Genomic DNA, 21127 nt, shown 5'->3' with positions numbered 1-21127 from the left:
ACTACTACTACTCTCTCTCTCTCTCTCTCTCACTCATAAGATGACGCATAGTCAGCAAGTGCCGATACAGTTGTGGGCCGGTTTTACGGATATAAAGATATAAAAGAGTGATACATATCCCAGTGATAGAAAGATATATATATAGATGGTCAAGCAGATCTTGTCAGTAGAAAAAGGCGGCAAATTTGAAAAATGTAGGCGCGAAGGGATATCGTCAAATAGAAAATTTGAATTTCGTGCCTTTTTCTACTGACTTGATCTGCTTGACCAAGTATATCACTCTTTTCTTTCTACGGACACATTTCGCCCAACCCTAGTTTACTTTACTGCTGTGGCGCAACGACCGTCCAAAGCCGTTTCTGTCCAGTATTTTTTTAGGGTTCCGTACCCAAAGGGTAAAAACGGGACCCTATTACTAAGACTCTGCTGTCCGTCCGTCCGTCCGTCCGTCTGTCACCAGGCTGTATCTCACGAACCGTGATAGCTAGACAGTTGAAATTTTCACAGATGATGTATTTCTGTTGCCGCTATAACGACAAATACTAAAAACAGAATAAAATAAAGATTTAAGTGGGGCTCCCATACAACAAACGTGATTTTTGACCGAAGTTAAGCAACGTCGGGCGGGGTCAGTACTTGGATGGGTGACCGTTTTTTTGCTTGTTTTGCTCTATTTTTTGTTGATGGTGCGGAACCCTCCGTGCGCGAGTCCGACTCGCACTTGGCCGTTTTCATTTCGTTTCTCCAGCGGTACCTAGGACGTCTAGACGGTCTGCGGCCTATTGGTACTCTAGAGTACGCCCCCCAGACTGCGCGATCTTCCCCCATCCGGACTACGCGCCCGAACCATCGGAGTCTGTTCAAAATATTGGGACACGTCGAGAGGATGGACCCTGGACACTACGCAGAACCAGGAGATTGAAGATCAGGCCCCGTAGCCAACATGCCAATCGCTAACGCTCCATAGCGAACGAAACGCAACTGTCACTGTCACACTAATATGGAAGAGTGATAGAGACACAAAGCGACTCGATGGCGAAGCGCAAGCGATCGTCACCTTGGCTAGGCCGCCTGGTGTTCGCTCCGTACATCATTGGAGAATAGAAATGCCATAGTCTTTTTTGAACTTTGTCCCAAAATGAGTCCCTAACTTCAAACTCGGATTAATCCAACAGTCAGATTTCGGTGTTAAGAAAAGGTAGTAGGTATAGTTCGTTTTTTTTAGCATTAGAAATTTGGTAAACAATCTTGATGTGTCTTTTAATTGAAAAACACATTTTAAAAATAAGTTACGGTAAATATGTAACAATTATGAATCTAATACGATCTTTTATAGTCTTCTGCTTTCATAAGTAATAGTTATTGATTTTTAAAATGTGTTTTTCAATTAAAAGACACATCAAGATTGTTTACCAAATTTCTAATGCTAAAAAAAACGAAGTATAGATAGTTCCTAAGCGAGTGGAATGCATTTATCCGGGTTTGAGATTAAGCGACGCATTTTTACTCGGGCAAGCCAACTTTGTCAGTAAAAAAGGCGCGAAATTTTTAGCCGCCTTTTTCTACTAACGAAATTGGCTTCCCAAGAGTATAGAGTTTGTTCAGAAAGGGAGCGTTCAAGTATTACGTAACGCAATTTTCGGAAATTTTTGACCCCCCTCCCCCCCATGTAACGCGCCGTAACGTTTTTCTGTCCCCCCCCCCCCCTAGTAAAACGTTACGTTACCAAGTGACCATTTTTTTACCTAAAAGCCACAATTATGTGGTGTAAATTTCCGCACAGACTCTAGTTATAAGTCGGAATTCTTTTTTTTTATTTTTTATCTTCTGTTTCCCTTTTTCAGCTGATCGAGATGTACAAGATGGAGGAGTCAGAGTTCGACAACTCGAGCAAAACGGAGTTCTTCGCATGAAAGTACCCCGACATTGCTCCTCTCTTCGAGCAATTGACTTGTGTGCCAGTGGCCACCGAAGCGAGTGACTCGAGCCAGTGAACTGGCAAGTGTGAAGTGATCTCTGCATAATCAGATCTCGGAATTTAGGGGGCAAAATTTAATGACAGGTAGGGAGTTCCTATATCGATAAATTAAACTATCGATACTTTGAACTAACACTAGTGATTGCCACTAATTTATTTTTTTAGTATATTATATATAAGTATTATTTCGGGGTCGATGATAATGATAAAGTGTGCCCCAAGCGTATTTTAAATGATCGCTTGGTTAAAAAAATTGACGATGAGTGAAGTTTAAAAAAATCCCTTTTAAAATAAAGAAGCTAATTGAGTTATTATTTTGTTTAATTTCGATTAAAATTATATTTTAAAAACAAAACTTGGATCGATCACTAGTATATAGGAACTATGTACCTACGTGTCATTAAATTTTGCCCCCTAAATTCCGAAGTCTGTTAATAAATATATTAATCTATTTATTACCTAACATTAATTCCATGTCAATCCAAAGTTCCAGAGTGACCATTTGTTTGAGGTTTTGATGAATTTTCATATATTTTTTTAGAAAATTTAAATACCTAAGTGTGTTTAAAATCACTATATTTAAGATATACGTCATATATAAGCCACGTTTATTTTATTTAGTGTAGGTAAACTGTTACCACTAAATCTTAGGCAAGTTTTTTTTTCTGATAGGGAAGCGGAAGTATTATGTACCTACCTATATGTGGTACGATGACATATGTCAATGTTTATACTATAATTTGTTCGTTGTACACTCGCCCTTATAACATTTAAACATTGAACAATTTATTTAGAAATATTTTCAGCGAGGTTATTTATTATATATTTTAGAAAGTAAAAAAAATATTGTTAATCAAAATTGGAACGAGAAATTTAACGAGAAATATTGACGAACTGAAATATGTTGTTTCGGCCTTTTCCGGTTATTAAAATTGACTAAATATGTATTAAGCAAACTATAATACATTGTAAGTTGTATGGCAATGGGGAATATCATGTTCTTTCTACGGGTAATATTTAATCCCTTTTAGTTTAGACACTTCCAGTAAAGTACTAGTCTTCTCTTTAGATTTCTTCCTTTTTTTAAGAAACCTGAATCTAGCCGGCATACAATCCAAGTTACGTTCACATTTTAAAACAGCATTCTGGAATATCATGAAGTTTTAAGCATATCGTTTCTAAATGGGAGCATAACTTCGAATGTATGGAAGCGGCGGGTTCGTGTGACTCTTAAATGACTATTGACAATTATATGCTAGTTTTATTTAGTTGAAAGCAATAGGTAAGATATACACACTTTATTTTTATTTTAACAGTATCCTTTACTATCCCCATGACAATGTATGTATAATTCTATATAGTTTATATTATTAAAATTACTTGTAATTTAAGCGAAATATTAATTTTAAATGTTGGTAAGGGATCAAATGCCAAAAATATTTCACGAAAATAATAAAATTATAGTTGTGAAGTTTTAAATAAATAACATTCACCGGCCCTATTGCATGAGGTCACTGAAAATTTAAAAAAAATCTGATCTCAGGATAGGATTGGAGAAATATGTATACTTAATTATCTAATTATATTTTAATTTTTGAGTGGTCTAAAATTACTTGAAAGCAATATTTTGAATAATGGCCTTGTATTCTGTGGATCTTTTCGAAGAAATAAAATCTAGAAGTGTCAAAACAACTGTAAAGCGTAGGGTTGAAATTGAAATAACAGGTTATATGGAGATAAATAATAGTCTTGTAGTTTTTATACAAGCCCAGCTAGATGTACTGCCCCAATGTCAAAAAGAATCTATGGATATATGATCATATATGAATCTACATTTTCATTTAAATTTGTGTTTTTAGACTTCGACCGAAACTATAGCATGTAATGCCATTTTTTAAAAGATACTTTGTAGTTTTAGACTCTCAAAACATACTTTTCACATTTCATACTGTTTCCTAAAAATGTATGGAGGAGTTATTTAAGAGTATAACTATACTATCATTCCATTCCAATTTTATACTCTCATACTTTTCTCGTTGCTAGTGGACCAAACTACTCTATTTCAAGATACTGAATATTAACTTTTAATTACATTAACTGTTGTCATAACTCTAATACTAAGCAATATACATAAATTAAATAACTGTAATGACGTAATAATAAGCCAAAGAGATTAAATTAACTATTCAATCAATATATTTGAACTACTTATTTGATTACAAATCAATTATTAGTGTAGGCGGACTCTTTTGATGTCAATATTAATTAGGAATATATTTTGAAAACTTTATTTCTTTGTATTGTCATGTGGTTGAACAGACCACTATGTAGAGTAAAACTTATTTAGGTGTCTATTCGAGGTACCTATCTGTTGATTTCTAGTCAATTTCATTGAAGTGCAGGGGGGCAATTTAGACTGCGTAATTTAAACTAATCGAAATATCTTCCATGTTATTAAATAGAGTGCCATATTTATTTATTTATTTTTAAACTTTATTTCACATCAAAAAAGTACAATGTCGGACTTAATGCCTCATGGCATGATGGTATGTCCAGATTGCGAAAAGATGTATTGTGTGTGACTCTAGTTAATAATGTAAAACATGGAAGATATTTCGATTAGTTTAAATTATCCTCCAGTCTAAATTGTACCCCTGCACCTTTTAGGATAAAATTACATGACGTAAGTTCAATTGTATCGTAAATAAAATAAAAAAAGATGCACCACTTACATATTTTGACATACCACATCAAGTGGTAATTCTACTATAGATTAAATTTTATGGATTACATAAAACTAATCGCTCTATCTGCAAAATTATATAACCGTATAGATAATGCCATTGATTTATATCCTTCTACGTATAAAGAATGTAAAAATAAGATATTAAACTGGCTAAAAACAAAAAACTACACAGAAGTAGAAGATTTATTAGTAACAATCACGTAACCTCTCTTCAATCCTACAATTCTTCTATCAGCTTTCATCCAATTTAATTACACCGTCTTATGTTAACCATACCGATTTATGTTAACACATACACTTCACGCACCCGTGCGCACACACACACACACACACACACACACACACACACACACACACACACATACACATATATACACACAAGTGGTTCATAGATATCTAGCTTAGATATCTCTTTTCTGTTTAAGTTACATGTTACGCTAATTTAAATGTAATTTTAATCTTAAGTTTTAATCTTAAGTTCTAATTCTATTTTTGTTTCTTTCAACCGTTGCTCTGTTATTGTAGTTAGTAAACCAGTAAGGAAGAGCGGTGTCTCTTGACACAGGTATCTTGTATGCTTAAAAAGAGACACCAACCTGCATATTGTTAAGCTACTATGTTACTGAATAAATCATTTTTATTTTATTTTATTTTTATTTAATAACATTGTAGAAAATCCTAGGTCGTTAAAATTGTTATACATAGAATAATAAATTCTTTCTAAAATATATTTATTCTAAATTATAGATTTAAAAAAGATAGTGAGAATAAATCATAAGTGTTTCTTAACATAATGAAAATGTATTGCAAAAAAATTTACAATTATTAATCAATATTATGTTGTAAAACTAATATTTACGATTGCACCTTATTGACTTTGATAATAAAACTGTATTAGGTATTATTGAGAAAATGTGAACAAAAATAATCTTTTCGTAGTTGTTGATGAAACGAAATTTAACATTTTGAATCTAGCTAGTTTTTGGAATTGTGATATAAGTAGGGGGGATATCCAGAATTGGCCTACTGGAGTGAATTTAAGATTCACAGAGCTCTTGGAAACATTTTTAGGATTGTTTACGAAATTAAGGACAGGCCATGAGAGTGTCAAACATTTTGGTATCTCTTTATTTTACTAAATTTAATCATTTTCAATTAGCATTGTAAGAGCTTGATATAAATAAGGCACTTTCTGAGCAGTATGTGTTGGCACTGGGTGTACTTTTTGTATTTTGATTGCATACCGTATGAACCGAGTAGTGTTAAGGGTCAAAAGTAAAGCATATATTCTAAATTCATTGTATTGTATTGTACCTATTGAACATAGTTAAACACATGGCTCTGCATATTATATTATCAGAGGGTTCTAATGAAAAAGCGGATTTACAGAATGGCTAGCATTTATAATGTAGAGTTTATTTATGTTACGAGTGCATCCTTTATAGTCTGGCCGATCATGTTTGTCACAAATACAAAAGGCTCGAAATTCAAAAGCACAGAAGGTTGACCCTTGATATATGTATATTTCCAATTTATCGGAAAACAAAAATTTAATTCGGAATTTATCGGTTTTTAAAAAGCAGAAATGGGTTGGCCACACCATAAATAACATGTAACGGATTGAATGTGACGTTATCTATGAAAAAGGGACCTTATTGTCGATGGCGCTTAAATACGCGCTTGCGCCGATATAACTACAATACCGCGCGACGCTGTGCGGCGTGCCATCGACAATAAGGTCCCTTTTCATAGATAATGCCCCAAATAAATAAAATAAAACATGTAAGGGATGCCATCTGCGATCTGCCATGTCATAGATAATACATCTACTTCTTAAGCTAGTATGTGCATTGATTGCAGAATTATTATAATATAACTGAAAAATGCTAACCTTAACCATCAGTACTTAACCATCAAATAGCTATAATAAAAATATGTTGTATCCAAAGATTTATTTATTGTTTGATGTACAATAATTAAATTAAAACATTTTAAACACAACACTGGCTATTATTTAAGTTTACAGACTACCTACATTAAAGATATATATCAGGGATGTTGCGAACATCCGCATCCGCATCCGCAAACGCGGAACATCCGCATTATTTTCAACATCCGCATCTGCATCCGCATCCGCATAAAATCGATGCGGAGCTTATGCGGATGCGGATGTTGAACAAGTTGGTACAGGAACGTCTTAGCGGCGGCGTAAGTGCTAGGTAATTTCGTCATTACCTATAACGAAATCGTCTAGATCCAGAAAAGTCGGCGTAGTTACTGTTTAGTAAATATAACGCACCTATATTCTTGCTCAAATACTAAACGTTTCGTTTTTTTTTTAATAAAAGAATAATAAAAATGTAATATTTGACGTTTTCTAAGTACCTAATCTTGACATCCGCATCCGCATCCGCGGATGTGAGCCTTTAAATATCCGCATCCGCATCCGCATCCGCGGATGTCAAAAAATCTGCATCCGCAACATCCCTGATATATATTAGGACCTGATTTATGATGACTTGATGCTCCTAATCTTCTTCCTTTCCTTGTACAGACTTAGCTGCCGAACTGAAATTAATAAAAAATAGTATAAAAAAATATGTACATATAAATAAAAGATTTAAAAAACCAAACAATGAGAATGTTGATCCTTGGCCTGGCCTACCTTCAACATGTCATATTATTTGATGAAATAATTATTTATTTTACATCACTTGATAATTATTTAAATAGGCTTATCCTTTATCCTTACATATCTTCTAAGACAGTCTACCTATGAAGGATGCTACAGGGAAGATTAAATCTAGTTGTATTTTTAATTGGGTTGAATTGATTAAAATTAAATGAAATTTTAATTGGAATTAAAGTTGAAATGCCATTGAAACAAAGTGTATACTCTAGGTAATGTAAAACATTGAAGTGCCAATGTAAAGGTACTAATCAAATAGTATTGCTGACTTTATCTACATTGGGCAGCACAAGGTTAAAAGAAGTAGTTAGTTTGTAAGATCCTAGTATACTATAAACTCAGCATTATGTGCCCTCCTTGGTATCTTATGCCCCATGTTACAGAATCAAAATAAAATGGGTAGTAATTATATGGCTAAACAATACAACCTCTCCGACAAAATGTTGATCACAGAGTCCCTGATTGACCAACTACTTCTGAGAATATTTAGATAACATAGTGCAATATTTAGGTAACACTACACTAGAATGTTTATACACTGTATTTTTCAGTTGTTATGCTTCCAAATTACAAATAAAGGAACTTGTAAATATTATAGGTTACTTACTGTAAGGATCGAATCGTATTAATTCTAATTTGTCCGCCAGTCGTTCCCGGATAGCGTTAAACTTATGGCCCGATACCATGCTCTCCATTAACACCATAATGTGCCTAAAATAAGGAATGAATTAGACATTTTATTCCGAAAATACGAAACTAACCTAGCGAAGAAAGTATTTCATTCATCATCATCCTTACTTGGCTTTAGCTTTCTTAAATAATATATTTGTTAGAAACATGGTTTCTGGTAATGAATTTCACGTTTACTTCGCTTTTAATTAAAGATTTCAAGAAATAAATACAGCAACAGTTAGAACTTTTAGAACACCTGACACTCATGACACTGACATTGAGTCAGTGACAGTCGACGTCGACCAAAGGCATAGAAGGTAGCATCCTATAGAAGTGGTCTACGCGTGCCTCCGTGAGGGACAAAACATACGCAATGCGACGCTATGATTGGTCAAATTTATTTGTTGCCCGCCATAATCCATACTAATTTATGGTGGGGAATAAAAAAAATGTGAGACTGTGACAAGGACAAACAATAATAGCGCTTTCGCTGCTACTCCTACTGAAAGATACATAAGACTATCCCGTTCTGTCAGTTATCCCCACCACTCATGCCCCATCCAGTTTAATACTAGATTCATGACCAAAGGGATGCCTAATGTCGCCACTATAAAAAAAGAACTTAGGTTTGTACGCTGATAACGAGGAAAACAATATGGTATATACTTGGCCAAGCAGATATTGTCAGTAAAAAAAGGCGGCAAATTTGAAAAATGTAGGCGCAAAGAGATACCGTCCCATAGAAAATTTTAATTTCGCGCCTTTATTTACTGACTAGATTTGCTTGACCAGCTATACCATGCTAGACAACATAAAGAATTCTAAAGTCGTTCTCGAGAAATACAATGTGCGTGTTGATGATATACATATTTTTATCTGTATTACCAAAAGTAAAAAAATAAAAATCGCATAGACAATAAGGCAAAATATTTTTTAAATAATGCCACGTATGTGCAAAAATAATTTAATTATTATTTGACAGAAGAAAATTAGCTACACGTGCAAATTAGTGTTTTATCTCTAAGTTAAAACAATACCTGTGGAGTTAAGTATTAGTGGAAGGATTCTTGAAATGTAACAGAGTTCTTAGTTACATATTTGACGAAAAGGGTGTGATATCCTGGTAACATTCGAAAAACAAACTGCGATGATGAACTTGTGAACCGGCGTCGTTGGCGTTTTCGTGCGGCTACTATTTTTTGTGTTCGTTCTTTGTTCATTTACCGTGTCGCAAATGAAATAATCAAGCGCCTATAGTGTGAGTTTTAATAGTATTTTGTTTTCCGTAGTGTAGTTTTTACGTATAAAGAACAATGAAAAACGAAATGAACGTCGTGAAACATGAAGAGAATGGCGGCGGCGACGCCAATAATTCTAATGTGTCACCGACCAAGCTGATGGTGAACTATATCCCGGAGCTGATGACGCGCGATATGATGTACGCGCTGTTCTCGGCAATGGGCAAGATCGAGAGCTGCAAGCTTATCGCTAACCGCGGCTACGGGTTCGTGGAGTACGAGAAACACGAGGACGCCGAGAAGGCGCGAGCCGCCTTCAACGGGCTGCTCATGCAAGGCAAGACGCTCAAAGTGTCGTTCGCGCTGCTCAACCCCGAAAACAAGGCCAGTCACAAGCCGGATACGGAATCCAACCTATACATCAGTAACCTGCCGCCCGACATGACATTAGAGAGACTCAACGTACTATTTGGACAGTTCGGGGTGATCACAAACAGCCGAGTGTCCCAAGGTATCGGGTTCGTCTGCTACGAGACGCGCGCACAGGCCGAGGAGGCCATCGCACAGCTGAACGGCAGCACGCCGCTGCCGGGCGCGGGCGCCGTGGTGGTGAAGTTCGCTAACAAGCCCAACGCCAACAAGAACGCGCCGCGGCCGTCTCCGCGCGTGGGCGTGGCGGCGCCGCTCGCCTACAACGGCTCGGCCGTGTTCAACGGCGCCGCGCCCGCCGCCTTCAACGGCACCAACCTCAGCGCCGCCTTCGGCGCGCGGCCCGCCGCCTTCGCGCCCGGCTTCCCGCAGGCCTCGCCGCCGCCGCTGTTGCCGTCGCCCGGCAAGGCCCTGCCCTTCATCAACAAGGGCCAGCAGCGCTTCAATCCTATGGCGGCGGCCAACCACTCCCCGCTGCCGCTCTTGGGCGCGCCCGCGAGCCCCGTCCCGCTGCTGGGGGCGCCGCCTGCGCCTCATCAAACCACAGTGTATGTATACAACATCGGGGAAGACACCGAGGAGCTGGCGCTCTGGCAGCTCTTCGGTCCCTATGGAGCCATTGACTCGATAAAGGTGATCAAGGACCCCGAGACTAAGAAAAACAAAGGGTTCGCGTTCGTAAACATGCGCGAGTACGACGAGGCCGCGATGGCCATCCAGGCACTCAACGGCTACACGCTCAATGGACAGGTTCTATCTGTTAGCTTTAAGACGCAGAAGAGAAGCAATTAGAATGTGAACGGACGTTAAAAACGCCGTCTCGTTGTGATCGTTCCGAGGCCGAAAGCTTAAAGAAAGATTCATTCCAATCTCAAAATATTTTTGTAGTCGAGACGCGAGATCCTCTATGTGCATTTCAGATTAGTCGCATAAGTATTTTTGTAAGATTTAACATAGTTTTATAATCGCGAGAGCGCGACATGACTATCTGTGAGTTGGTTTAGTTGGCTTGACAGTATCATATATGTGTACTTCTATTGTATGGTATTATATTATGAACTATGTATGGGCCTGTCGCACGTCCCGGGGCCGGGCGCGGAGCCCCAGGCCTGCGGCCGCGCTCGGCCCGCCTTTACCCTCCAGGTATTTTATTTTGTGTAAAACAAACCATTGTATGTTTTTTACTCTTTAATAAATTTCATGTTTAAATAGAGTTTATTGTATATTTCTCTATTTTTTTCTATATACGATTTTATCCTTTCCCCGTCGTGTCCTTATTTACTTACATTATATACAATATAATATTTGTGGCAGTAGTGTTTGTACCTAAATGTAGTATATCTTGTGTGTATTGTCACTTGTGGCGGCAGGTCACTGTAAATGCTTCAATATTGCATGCGTGTAGCAACAGAAATAAGTTTTATTTGTTTATGTTATGGCGGATTATGTCTGTCGTTATTGTTTGTCCGTCACTAGTATCTTAATCTATATAATTTTTGGCGCAACGTTTCTGAAATGTTACGACAGGCTATAAATCAAGTAATTTAGCTCGCTGCCGTGAGAAATGTTGAGATAATCTATATTAATATTTTTATACGTACATAACTTTAGAATAACGTATTGTTGAGCCTTCGGTCATAGGTAGGCGAAGCGCACAGCGCCGAGCCTTAGGACAGCGGTTATCTGCCCGCGGGGCACTAGATAAGATTAAAACATTGCTGTCCATTTTCAAAGCCAAATTAACAATGTAAGGAGTAAATAGACTGCCACAACGTAGTGTTAGGTGCCTTGCCTATCCCGGGTCTGCCTCGATACTTCTCTTTGCAATTCCTAACGCAATTGTGCTAAAATAGCCGTTTCCATGCACCAGCGTCGCAGACGTGACGTGCCGTATGTCTCAATTAACATACAGTCTACTGTGGAATTTGTAGTTGGATCCTTTGCATAACGAAATTAAATTTCAAAAAGTCATTTGATTGTCTATGCTTGGCGAAAGACAGAATGTCGTGGCAGATCCATCCTCCCATATCAATTACTTGGGACAATTAGTTGTATCATACCAAGAGTTAGGAGTGAAAGTAGAAAGTAAGTATAATGTCATCAACGGTAAGTTTATATTTCCGAAATATAAATGACAGACTTTCAGATATTCTAGTCCACATAGGTACTTAAAGATCTTTTCAATTTTTGGAAACGTTTTTTTATCGTATAGGTAGGTTATGATAGTTGTAGGTTTTTAATGAACCCTGATAAAGGTGTAGATATCTTTAGCGTCAGCTGGGTACAGATAGCAGCGGTCCGCAGAGGCACTGCAAAGCTCAATATTTGTAGTAGATAGCGTAGGCTGCGGAGATATGGCCGGGATGCCCTTCTCAAGGTTGTCTCGCGTCGCAGCCGATGCGTCGACCCCCCGACCTCGCTCCTGCTAGGGTTACCAGATAATCAGAATTCGGGAAAAAAAACTCGCATTGCAGAGTATTTTAGATACTTGAGTACAGGGATGTTGCGGATGCAGATTTTTTGACATCCGCGGATGCGGATGCGGATATTTAAAGGCTCACATCCGCGAATGCGGATGCGGATGTCAAGATTAGGTACTTAGAAAACGTCAAATATTACATTTTTAGTATTATTTATTAAAAAAAAACGAAACGTTTAGTATTTGAGCAAGAATATAGGTGCGTTATATTTAATAAACAGGAACTTGGCCGACTTTTCTGGATCTAGACGATTTCGTTATAGGTATTGACGAAATTACCCAGCACTTACGCCACCGCTAAGACGTTCCTGTACCGACTTGTTCGACATCCGCATCCGCATAAGCTCCGCATCGATTTTATGCGGATGTTGAAAATAATGCGGAAGTTCCGCGGTTGCGGATGCGGATGTTCGCAACATCCATGCTAGAGTAAGTACTAAACGTCGGGCTGAAATTGACTGCATTTCATCTGCAAGTCACCCGCACGCGGACTAGCAAACCTTTTCTGAAACCGTAGATCCAAATACAATGTATCTAAAATACCAGAAGTAATTTAGGGTCTATAAAAATCGAAAATTCAGTGAAAATTAATACGACAATGTATTACTGGCTTGAGAGCTTAACGATGTATGTGGTAACTCGAGCTCGACAGTTTTTGATTTATTAACTGCCGGGGCTTGGAAAATACACTTCGAGACTGAATCCTGATTCATTGAACTCTCTCCATAAATTGGATCCCATTACATGGAATCGATGGATTTGGCGTCGAATTTCCTAGCCAGTTATTAGTATTAGGTGTGTAGAGCGTAGACGAGAATATGCGTAACGCGTAACTATTGATGACGCATCAAGTTTTCGAACAGGGTAAAAAATCGGTGTATTAGCACTTAAAATAATGATCATGATCGCGTAGTTAGGGCACGATTGCCACTATTGTTAATTTATGAATAAGGTTGAATTTGAGAATAACTGGAAGGAGCCAACCATATGTGGGTTTTTCGGAAGACAGTGCAGCTTAACACGCCTAAATACAGGAGTCTACGTAAGTCAGACTAATGATAGCCTTCAGAATCCGATCTAAACGGCATTGTTATAACTTATAACAGTGAATCATACTCTTAAAAAAATTCTCCAAGCTTTCGCAGCCGTTAAAAATATTTGTTTTATTAATATTTTAAATCCAATATACGTCTATGTCTAATAAAATAAATCCTATCTACAAAACCACAACCACATCGTATATAACTCGCGGCATATAGTAATGATTTTCCTGTTACATGATTATCAAAGCATCCACCATTTTATCGCTCTAAATGTCACATAAACTCGATGAGCATGTTTTTAAACATAAAAAGCGGCGAGCGCTTCCATTCCATGTAGACAGCAATTCTATGGAACCGGTTTTACTTAATTCCAAAATATATGGTTAATGGGTAGTGTAACCCCCAGATAAAGGGTGGTTGACCTCACTAATTAGAGGCTGGATCGATTGACGCAGGCTGTGTTTACTGTAGGTATTGTGTCGACACGGTATTGTTTGCCACAAGGCTTTCAGATGTCGCTTTCCGTGTTGACTTGACAATGTCGAGAGGGAGTAAACTTTGTCATTTGCAAATGAAATACTTCACTCGTTGCTCCCACAAGTTTAGATGAAGGTCTTGTTCCTGATAGTTAAAGACATGACAGTATTTAAAACGCAACGTTGAGATTTTCAAGAGAATCTATTCACACTTGCAGTGTGTCATTAAATGTTTGAAGATGGGACAGTGCTTCAAGGTCTCGACGTTTTAGCACGCCCGCTCAATGAATGAACAGTCGCACTCACGTTATCGCCATTATGGCGACGCCATACAATGCGTGTGGCCAAAATATCTGCTCGTTCATAGTTCGGCTGCCCGTTATCTGCTAGGTAACCATTATGTACCGTTGCCTATCCTATCGAGATTCGCACTTTTTAAGCACCTAGTAGTAGTCTACCTACTGATTTTATATGAAAATTAATTCACGCATACGACTCCCGATTTGTAGGCAGCATACATTCTCATTCGTTTTATAATTCGAGGCGTACGAAGCAATTATTAGGTAGTTATCAATTATCATGTTTCTATAGGCATAAAATTTCGTTATCTCAGCTTCTTGAAGACTTACGGGTTTTCCGGTAAAATACCTATCTCTAATTAACTTTAGTGGTTCTATTAAAAACATTTGTTAGTCAAATCTTTTCCGGTAAAATACCTATCTCTAATTAACTTTAGTGGTTCTATTAAAAATATTTGTCATTCAAATCTTTCGTTGACTGTGTCAATATGACAAAGTTCTTTAAAAAACTTAACCAAACGGTGCTTTCTGAGAGTTACTATAAAAATACCTAGTTCAATAAAGGTGCTCCTATAAAATTTGACGAGTCTCTGTTTCTCCAGGATACTGTCATCAGATTCTAACCTAAAAACAATAGGACCTACTGTGAAAAACCCTTTAAATAACATTTTTTTTTATCAATTGAGCCATCTACGAAGTTTCGGGTAAAATACAAAAAAATAGGATCCTGACTAATCTCTATTCTTTATAATTTCCTCGGAAATTTTAAACTCGGTTCAAAACATGAGAAGCGACGCCTATTATAATGGCAATGCGCGAGACGAATCCCACTTTACAGATAGGTTTGTCCACCGCTTTTATCACGTTTTATGGTCCCCGACGGTATTATAATTACCTGCCTGTCGGAACCAGCCTTCGGGACTGGTTCTTTTTTTACTGCATCCGACGCTTGTTAATGACGAATTTTTACCGAATTCGTGCAATCTTCGAGCCAAATTGGCAATTAAACTGACGTGGACAGTTTTGGACGAAAATTATAAAAATGTGGCTTAATGGTCTTTGTTTTAATAACTGTCTCTTTACTATAGAAATAGAATATAGATTCACCATGAAAGTCATTCACCAGTGTTATCTGGGATAACTGGTTAGTTATTATGAATTACCAAAATAACGCTCAAATTACCAAAGGGTTACTGCAACATCATTCTAGAAAGTAGCTTGACGCCAATACGGCTTCGTCTGGCTTCCAATGCCCAGCAAACAACTAAGTTACCGCAAAAACAATATCACTTCCGTTGAAACGCAGGGGTTGACCAAGGGGGAGCATATAACTCGTTTTCCAAGTTCTACGTTTGCTTAAGTAGTTATTTTAAGCTAAGGTCAAGGATTAATTCGATTACGATAACGGTACTAAAACGTTCATGAAAAGTTACTGTAATGGAAAAATCGTGGAGGTTGATTAATTATGATTTGATTCAGGCTGACACTTGAATAGAATCGATTAACTTTGGATTTAATACACAGTAACCCTATTAACGGGTTTGTAGTATAGGTATATTTATTCTAACTAGGAGATATAAGACAGAAAATGGTGGAGTGACTTAGGTTTAGCAGAAGATTGTTATAGATAGACAATAACTTTGTCTTTGAATCCATTCAAACTCGTTTTTGAATGTAGGTAAATGGTAGACTGCTAGGAGAAGATTCGATAGATAGATCTGTTAACTTGTTAAACGTCGTTAATTCGGCAACCAAAAGGTCACGGTTGAGAAATCTACAATTAAAGCGACTTGTCGCATCGAACCAAGAATATCTCAGGTTCACGGTCACTGGGTGCGAAGCCAACGTGCAATCGTTAACGCTCCGTAGCGAACGAAACGCAACTGTCACTGGCGCACTAGCGGGGAAGAGTGATAGAGAAAAATGACTACGATACGCTACGGAGCATTAACGATTGGCACGTTGGCTACCCTGGTCAGATAATGGTGCAAATCTAAAATTATAACTAATTAGCAAAAGTTAGTCAAATTAAAAGACAAAGACTCGTCGTATCTGACATTGAAAACAACGAATTGTCTGAGAATAGAGAATTATAAACACGTTACGTAAGCCTTGTCGCGTACTGTACTGCTACATACACTGAATTCGTAATCGAGTGTGTTTAGCTGTTTCTGAAGAGCATTACGACAATAGACGAAAATGTCTGTCCAGCTTAGGTACACGAATTTAGTAGATGTAGGTAAATTTAAATGAAAACTTGACGTGTAAAAGGAACGTTCACCTTTCATAAAATAAAATGCTGAAACTTGTGTTGGACACGCTTCAATTTATTGGAGTTCCCTAAGCCAATCTTGCGCTGCATCGAAAAATACTTATTCTGATTGCAGATTCAGGGGTTCAGACAAACCCGTAAGTAAAAGGTGGACCAGATTAGGAATTATGGTCCCTTTTGCCCATGGCTTCTCAATCTTCTCATAAATAAGAAAATATTTGTGCTCAATAATGGGGCACGTGATTTCGGCTTATGGCGAGGAACATGAAGTATTTTCGATAATCCCAATTTTGTTTCACTAGCTGACAAAACAAAGACATTTTATGATTACAAATACGGAACCCAAAAATCTAGAATTCGGTAAAATAACCGACTGACTGAACAACAAGATAACGCCATGCGATATGGTTCATGTGGGTGAATTTATAATGATAGCCGCGAAGGTTGTGCCAAGCCATTATTCTATTCGGGACTGTTTGTTGTAAACAACCGTCCTGAGCCCTTCGTAGCGTTTGACTAACTCTTGTTCGAGTCTTCACCCATGTCCCGTGTAGCAATAGTTGCAAATATACAGGTAGATATAGGCCGAAAACGGACTTCCGTGTGGACATTTAAAACAACAACAAAAGTTAACTTGTTACATTTTACTGAAGCTAAAAGGTTTACACATGCTAGGGTACAACAAGAAAATTAAGTTTTAAAGTCTAATAAAAAATTTCGGACCCATTCGTGAAATCTGTTGCGCTAATGCAGCGGTCGGCAACCTTTTAGCAGCCAAGAGCCACATAGTAGGTAACGAAGTTGAGTTGAAGCGGGCCGCACTTTGTTAATATTTATGACTAGACTAGACATTGTCGTTTGTCAATCTATATATACAGGGTGCTTCCTGTAATAGGAGCAATAAATTAAACTGAAGCCTGTACTCCTCAAAGTGACCAACATTTGTTCAGCAACTTTTAAAAATTATGAATCCTTTAGACTTCCTCTTTTTCATACAAAATAAATATTACCTTCAATGTACGCCGATATCAGTGTGTTTGACGTTGCTTGTCACGCTTTAAACATAACAAAATTTGCAATACATTGCGTCTTAGAATAAACTTTAAAGTGTAATAAAAATCAAAACAAGGGTTATTTTCAAAATTTGCTGAACAAATATTGGTCAGTTTGAGGAGTACAGCCTACAGTTTAATTTATTGCTCCTGTTACAGGAAGCATTCCTGTATAAATGCAAGTGTCCTGACTGACTGACTGACTGATTCATCAACGCAGAGCCGAAACTACAAAAGCTAGAAAGTTGAAATTTGTACAGTAGGTTGCATTTATAAAGTGTATAAGAGATAAGAAGCGATTTTGAAAAATTCAACCCCTAAGGGGGTTAAAAAGGGGATGACAGGTTGTATGGGGTACAAGTTTTATTTTAAGCTAGGAGTTTGAAACGTTGTAAAAAGGTATAATATTAAAGAACAAGAAAACTGATTTCATCGTTTGTGAAAATTCATCCCCCAAGGTGGTGAAAAAGGGGTTGAAATTTTGTATGGTGACCGAATATTTTTGTGAGTGTGGGACTTGAATCTTTGTATAAGGGTTTGTTTATTAGAATACAATAAAAGTAATTTCAGCGATTTCAAAAATTCATCCCCTAAAAGGGATAAAAAGGGGTTGAAAGTTTGAATCCATTACAAATGCTTTGAAACTTCTTAGAAAGGCATAATAGCCGATTACTAAAAAAAGTAATTTCGACGTTTTTGGAAATTCAACCCTTAAAAGGATTAAAAAGGGGTTGAAAGATTGTATAGGGTTTAAGTTTTATTTAAATTACGAATTTGTAACTTCGTAAAAAGTTATTTTCGTAAAAAGAGAAGAAAACGAATTTCAGCGTTTTTCAAAATTCATCCTTTACGGTGGTGGAAAAGGGGTTGAAAATTTGTATGGATGTCAAACATTTTTTTCGAACGCGGGACTTGAATCTTTGTATTTGGAGATATTATTAAAAGACAGGAAAAGTAATTTCAGCGTTTTGTAAAATTCATCCCCTAACAGGGTTAAAAAGGTTCAAATTTTATTTTAAGCTAGGAACATGAAACTTCGTAAAAACGTATTATTTTAAAATGGCAAAAACGCTGAAATTAGTTTCACCGTTTTTGAAAATTCATAGGTATCTCAAGGTGGTGAAAAAGGGGTTGAAAGTCTGTATAGGGTTCAAATATTATTTAAAGCTAGGAACTTCAAACTTTGTAAATGGGTAGTTAGGTAGTAGGTTTTATTAAATAGAGGACATGAAAATCTTCTAAGGGGGTTGAGAGGGATTATATCGAGAACAATTTTATTCAGTTAAGGGCTTGAAACTTCGTAGGTTGTGAAAGACAAGTCTCATGCGTTGTATAATATTAATAATTAACAAATGATCAACCGTCCTACTAAAGGTCCTACTGCAATCTTTTGCTGCATAATGTTCTAAGCTAATGTAGAATATATAACCACCAATATACAAATCCACGCGTACGAAGTCGCGGGCAACAGCTAGTATTACATACAAAATAGCTAGGGAGGCTCGCGGGCCGCAAGTGACAGGTTCACGGGCCGCATGCGGCCCGCAGGCCGTGGGTTGCCGACCGCTGCGCTAATGGATTGCAAGAGAGTAGGCACCTATTTATGTCAAAACTCGACGGTTACATGAGGTACGGCACAGATTGATATGAAAGGGCCAGAACTGAGGAGTAGATTACGTTTACTTGATACTGGAAAATTTGTGACAGCAATTTTGTCTCCACTTCATTTTATAAGAGAAGAACTTGTGACGGCATTGCCACCTTGCGAATCATCATGAATCAGAACGACTTTTTTAGGGTTCCGTACCCAAAGGGTAAAAACGGGACCCTATTACTAAGACTCCGCTGTCCGTCCGTCCGTCCGTCCGTCTGTCACCAGGCTGTATCTCACGAACCGTGATAGCTAGACAGTTGAAATTTTCACAAATGATGTATTTCTGTTGCCGCTATAACAAATAACAAATACTAAAAACAGAATAAAATAAAGATTTAAGTGGGGCTCCCATACAACAAACGTGATCTTTGACCGAAGTTAAGCAACGTCGGGCGGGGTCAGTACTTGGATAGGTGACCGTTTTTTTGCTTGTTTTGCTCTATTTTTTGTTGATGGTGCGGAACCCTCCGTGCGCGAGTCCGACTCGCACTTGGCCGGTTTTTTTTTAATTCACTCGTAACAGCTCTCCTGAATATATCTGTATACTTTGGCAACCGTATAGTTTCATGATAAAAGTAGATACCTACTATAATTACCTACTCTAACTCATAAACTATTTCAATAAAAATCACGGTCGTCCGTTTTAGATGGTTTTAGTTATAACGTCTAAAAAAACACGTGTTTTTTAGTAAATTTAGATATAAACGTAGAAGCAGACTCTTTGATATCATATATGATAATTTTATTTGTACTGCCAGCCTATTATGGATAGCTTTATCCATCTTTATCCACGTGATAAAATAACTGTCACTGTTTAACACCGTGGGAAAGAAAGTGACGGACACCGTTTTATCACGCTGTCACGTAGACAAGAACGACCATCATATCCGTACTGGTACATAAGCTTACTTACTCACAAACAAATGGGTACTTAAAACGTTATGTTTTTGACATAAGGGAAAGTAAGAGCAGAAACTATTTGTCATCCTTCCCCTATCGACTAAAGGTATTCTACCGATAGTAAGTATATTTCGAATATAGAAAAAACAACGCATTCCAATTATGTATTAATTCAGGGGTCCGCTAGCCACCTGCTCCTGCCTACCTGCTCATGATCGAAACGATGTTTCAACGCACCTGACATGTCTAACCTTCGGTTTGAAGTTCGAATCTTCCATAACTGTCTCCCAACGTTCGCAACTCTTCCGTTACAGTATTGTAATAAATTATCCTAGATGCGTTTGCTTGTTTGAAAATAACATTGATGGCAATTGGCATATGTATAGATAGGTAGTTCATTAAACTTTAATAATCCAACGAAATTTTCGTGAAACAACATTCGTAATTGCCTACATGCTTCTGTGAATTCGCGAAAGTTCAAGTTGCGTAGCGTGTTAGTTAGCCTACATAGTTAAACATACATAGTTTCTACACAAAATGACATAGGTATCTACTACCGTTGTTACATAAGTATGTACCTACACAAAACTGTTGTGTAGCGTTGTAAGTTATTCCCCAACCATCTAATAAGCAGTTACATACATAAGAGTAAGGCCTGAGTAGACGCTCGAAGCGGAGCGTTCGGCGGGACGTGCAGAGTGGCGTCGGGGTCAGGAGTACTCAGGAGTAATTTGAGCAGCGTGCACTAAGGCCGCTCCTATACGTTTGCATTTGTTTAACGTGCACGCCCCGCCCCGCTGCACGCCCGACTCGAGCGTCTACTCAGGCCTTACACTAAGTCAGTCTAACGTGATGATATCGAAAAACTTAAATTCCTGAAAGTATACAATTGAAAACGGTTTCGAATAACATTTTTGACACAGGCATTTCTGCTGGAATTCGCGAAATAACCCAACCGCTTTGCTACAAGCGGACCGGTAGATTCGACCACGGACACAGAATAAATAAATAGTACTAGGTACAGAAGACTCACTCTCTAACAAAACGCGTCTGTTACGATCGGCACAGATATGGCCGCTAGGTGGCGACAGCGCCACGCGCGGCTTATGGCTTTCCCCAAAATTGGGGCGGAACGGATGTACTTTTAGTTACCTGTAGCAAAGCGACGAAATGAGTGAGCCACGCCTGCCACGGATTACG

General features: G+C 37.8%; 3 protein-coding genes across 4 annotated transcripts in view; 2 read left to right on the top strand and 1 right to left on the bottom strand.

Annotated features, from left to right (window-relative positions):
* LOC134653331 (1-phosphatidylinositol 4,5-bisphosphate phosphodiesterase) overlaps positions 1–2024 on the top strand; it is a 99500-nt gene extending 97476 nt beyond the window's left edge. For both annotated transcript variants that reach the window (XM_063508663.1, XM_063508664.1), the window contains exon 22: positions 1845–2024. In XM_063508663.1, coding sequence (XP_063364733.1) covers positions 1845–1913 — 69 coding nt within the window. In that variant the 3' untranslated portion in view covers positions 1914–2024. The remainder of the gene's footprint in view (positions 1–1844) is intronic.
* Positions 2025–7217: 5193 nt separating this feature from the next.
* LOC134653230 (large ribosomal subunit protein bL33m) lies at positions 7218–8320 on the bottom strand. The gene is made up of 3 exons (XM_063508558.1): positions 8212–8320; positions 8021–8124; positions 7218–7292 (listed from the first exon to the last, which is right to left on the bottom strand). Exons 1-3 carry the CDS (start codon positions 8250–8252, stop codon positions 7234–7236), a joined length of 204 nt encoding a protein of 67 aa, XP_063364628.1. The 5' UTR covers positions 8253–8320; the 3' UTR covers positions 7218–7233.
* Positions 8321–9039: 719 nt separating this feature from the next.
* Positions 9040–10965, top strand: LOC134653325 (ELAV-like protein 1). The gene has a single exon (XM_063508651.1). The coding sequence runs from the start codon at positions 9399–9401 to the stop codon at positions 10542–10544; it is 1146 nt and encodes a 381-aa protein (XP_063364721.1). The 5' UTR covers positions 9040–9398; the 3' UTR covers positions 10545–10965.
* Positions 10966–21127: the final 10162 nt, after the last annotated feature.

This window comes from Cydia amplana, chromosome 13 (genome assembly GCF_948474715.1).
Source record: "Cydia amplana chromosome 13, ilCydAmpl1.1, whole genome shotgun sequence".
NCBI classification, from domain to species: Eukaryota; Metazoa; Arthropoda; class Insecta; order Lepidoptera; family Tortricidae; genus Cydia; species Cydia amplana.
This window is presented reverse-complemented; position numbering and strand designations above follow the sequence as displayed.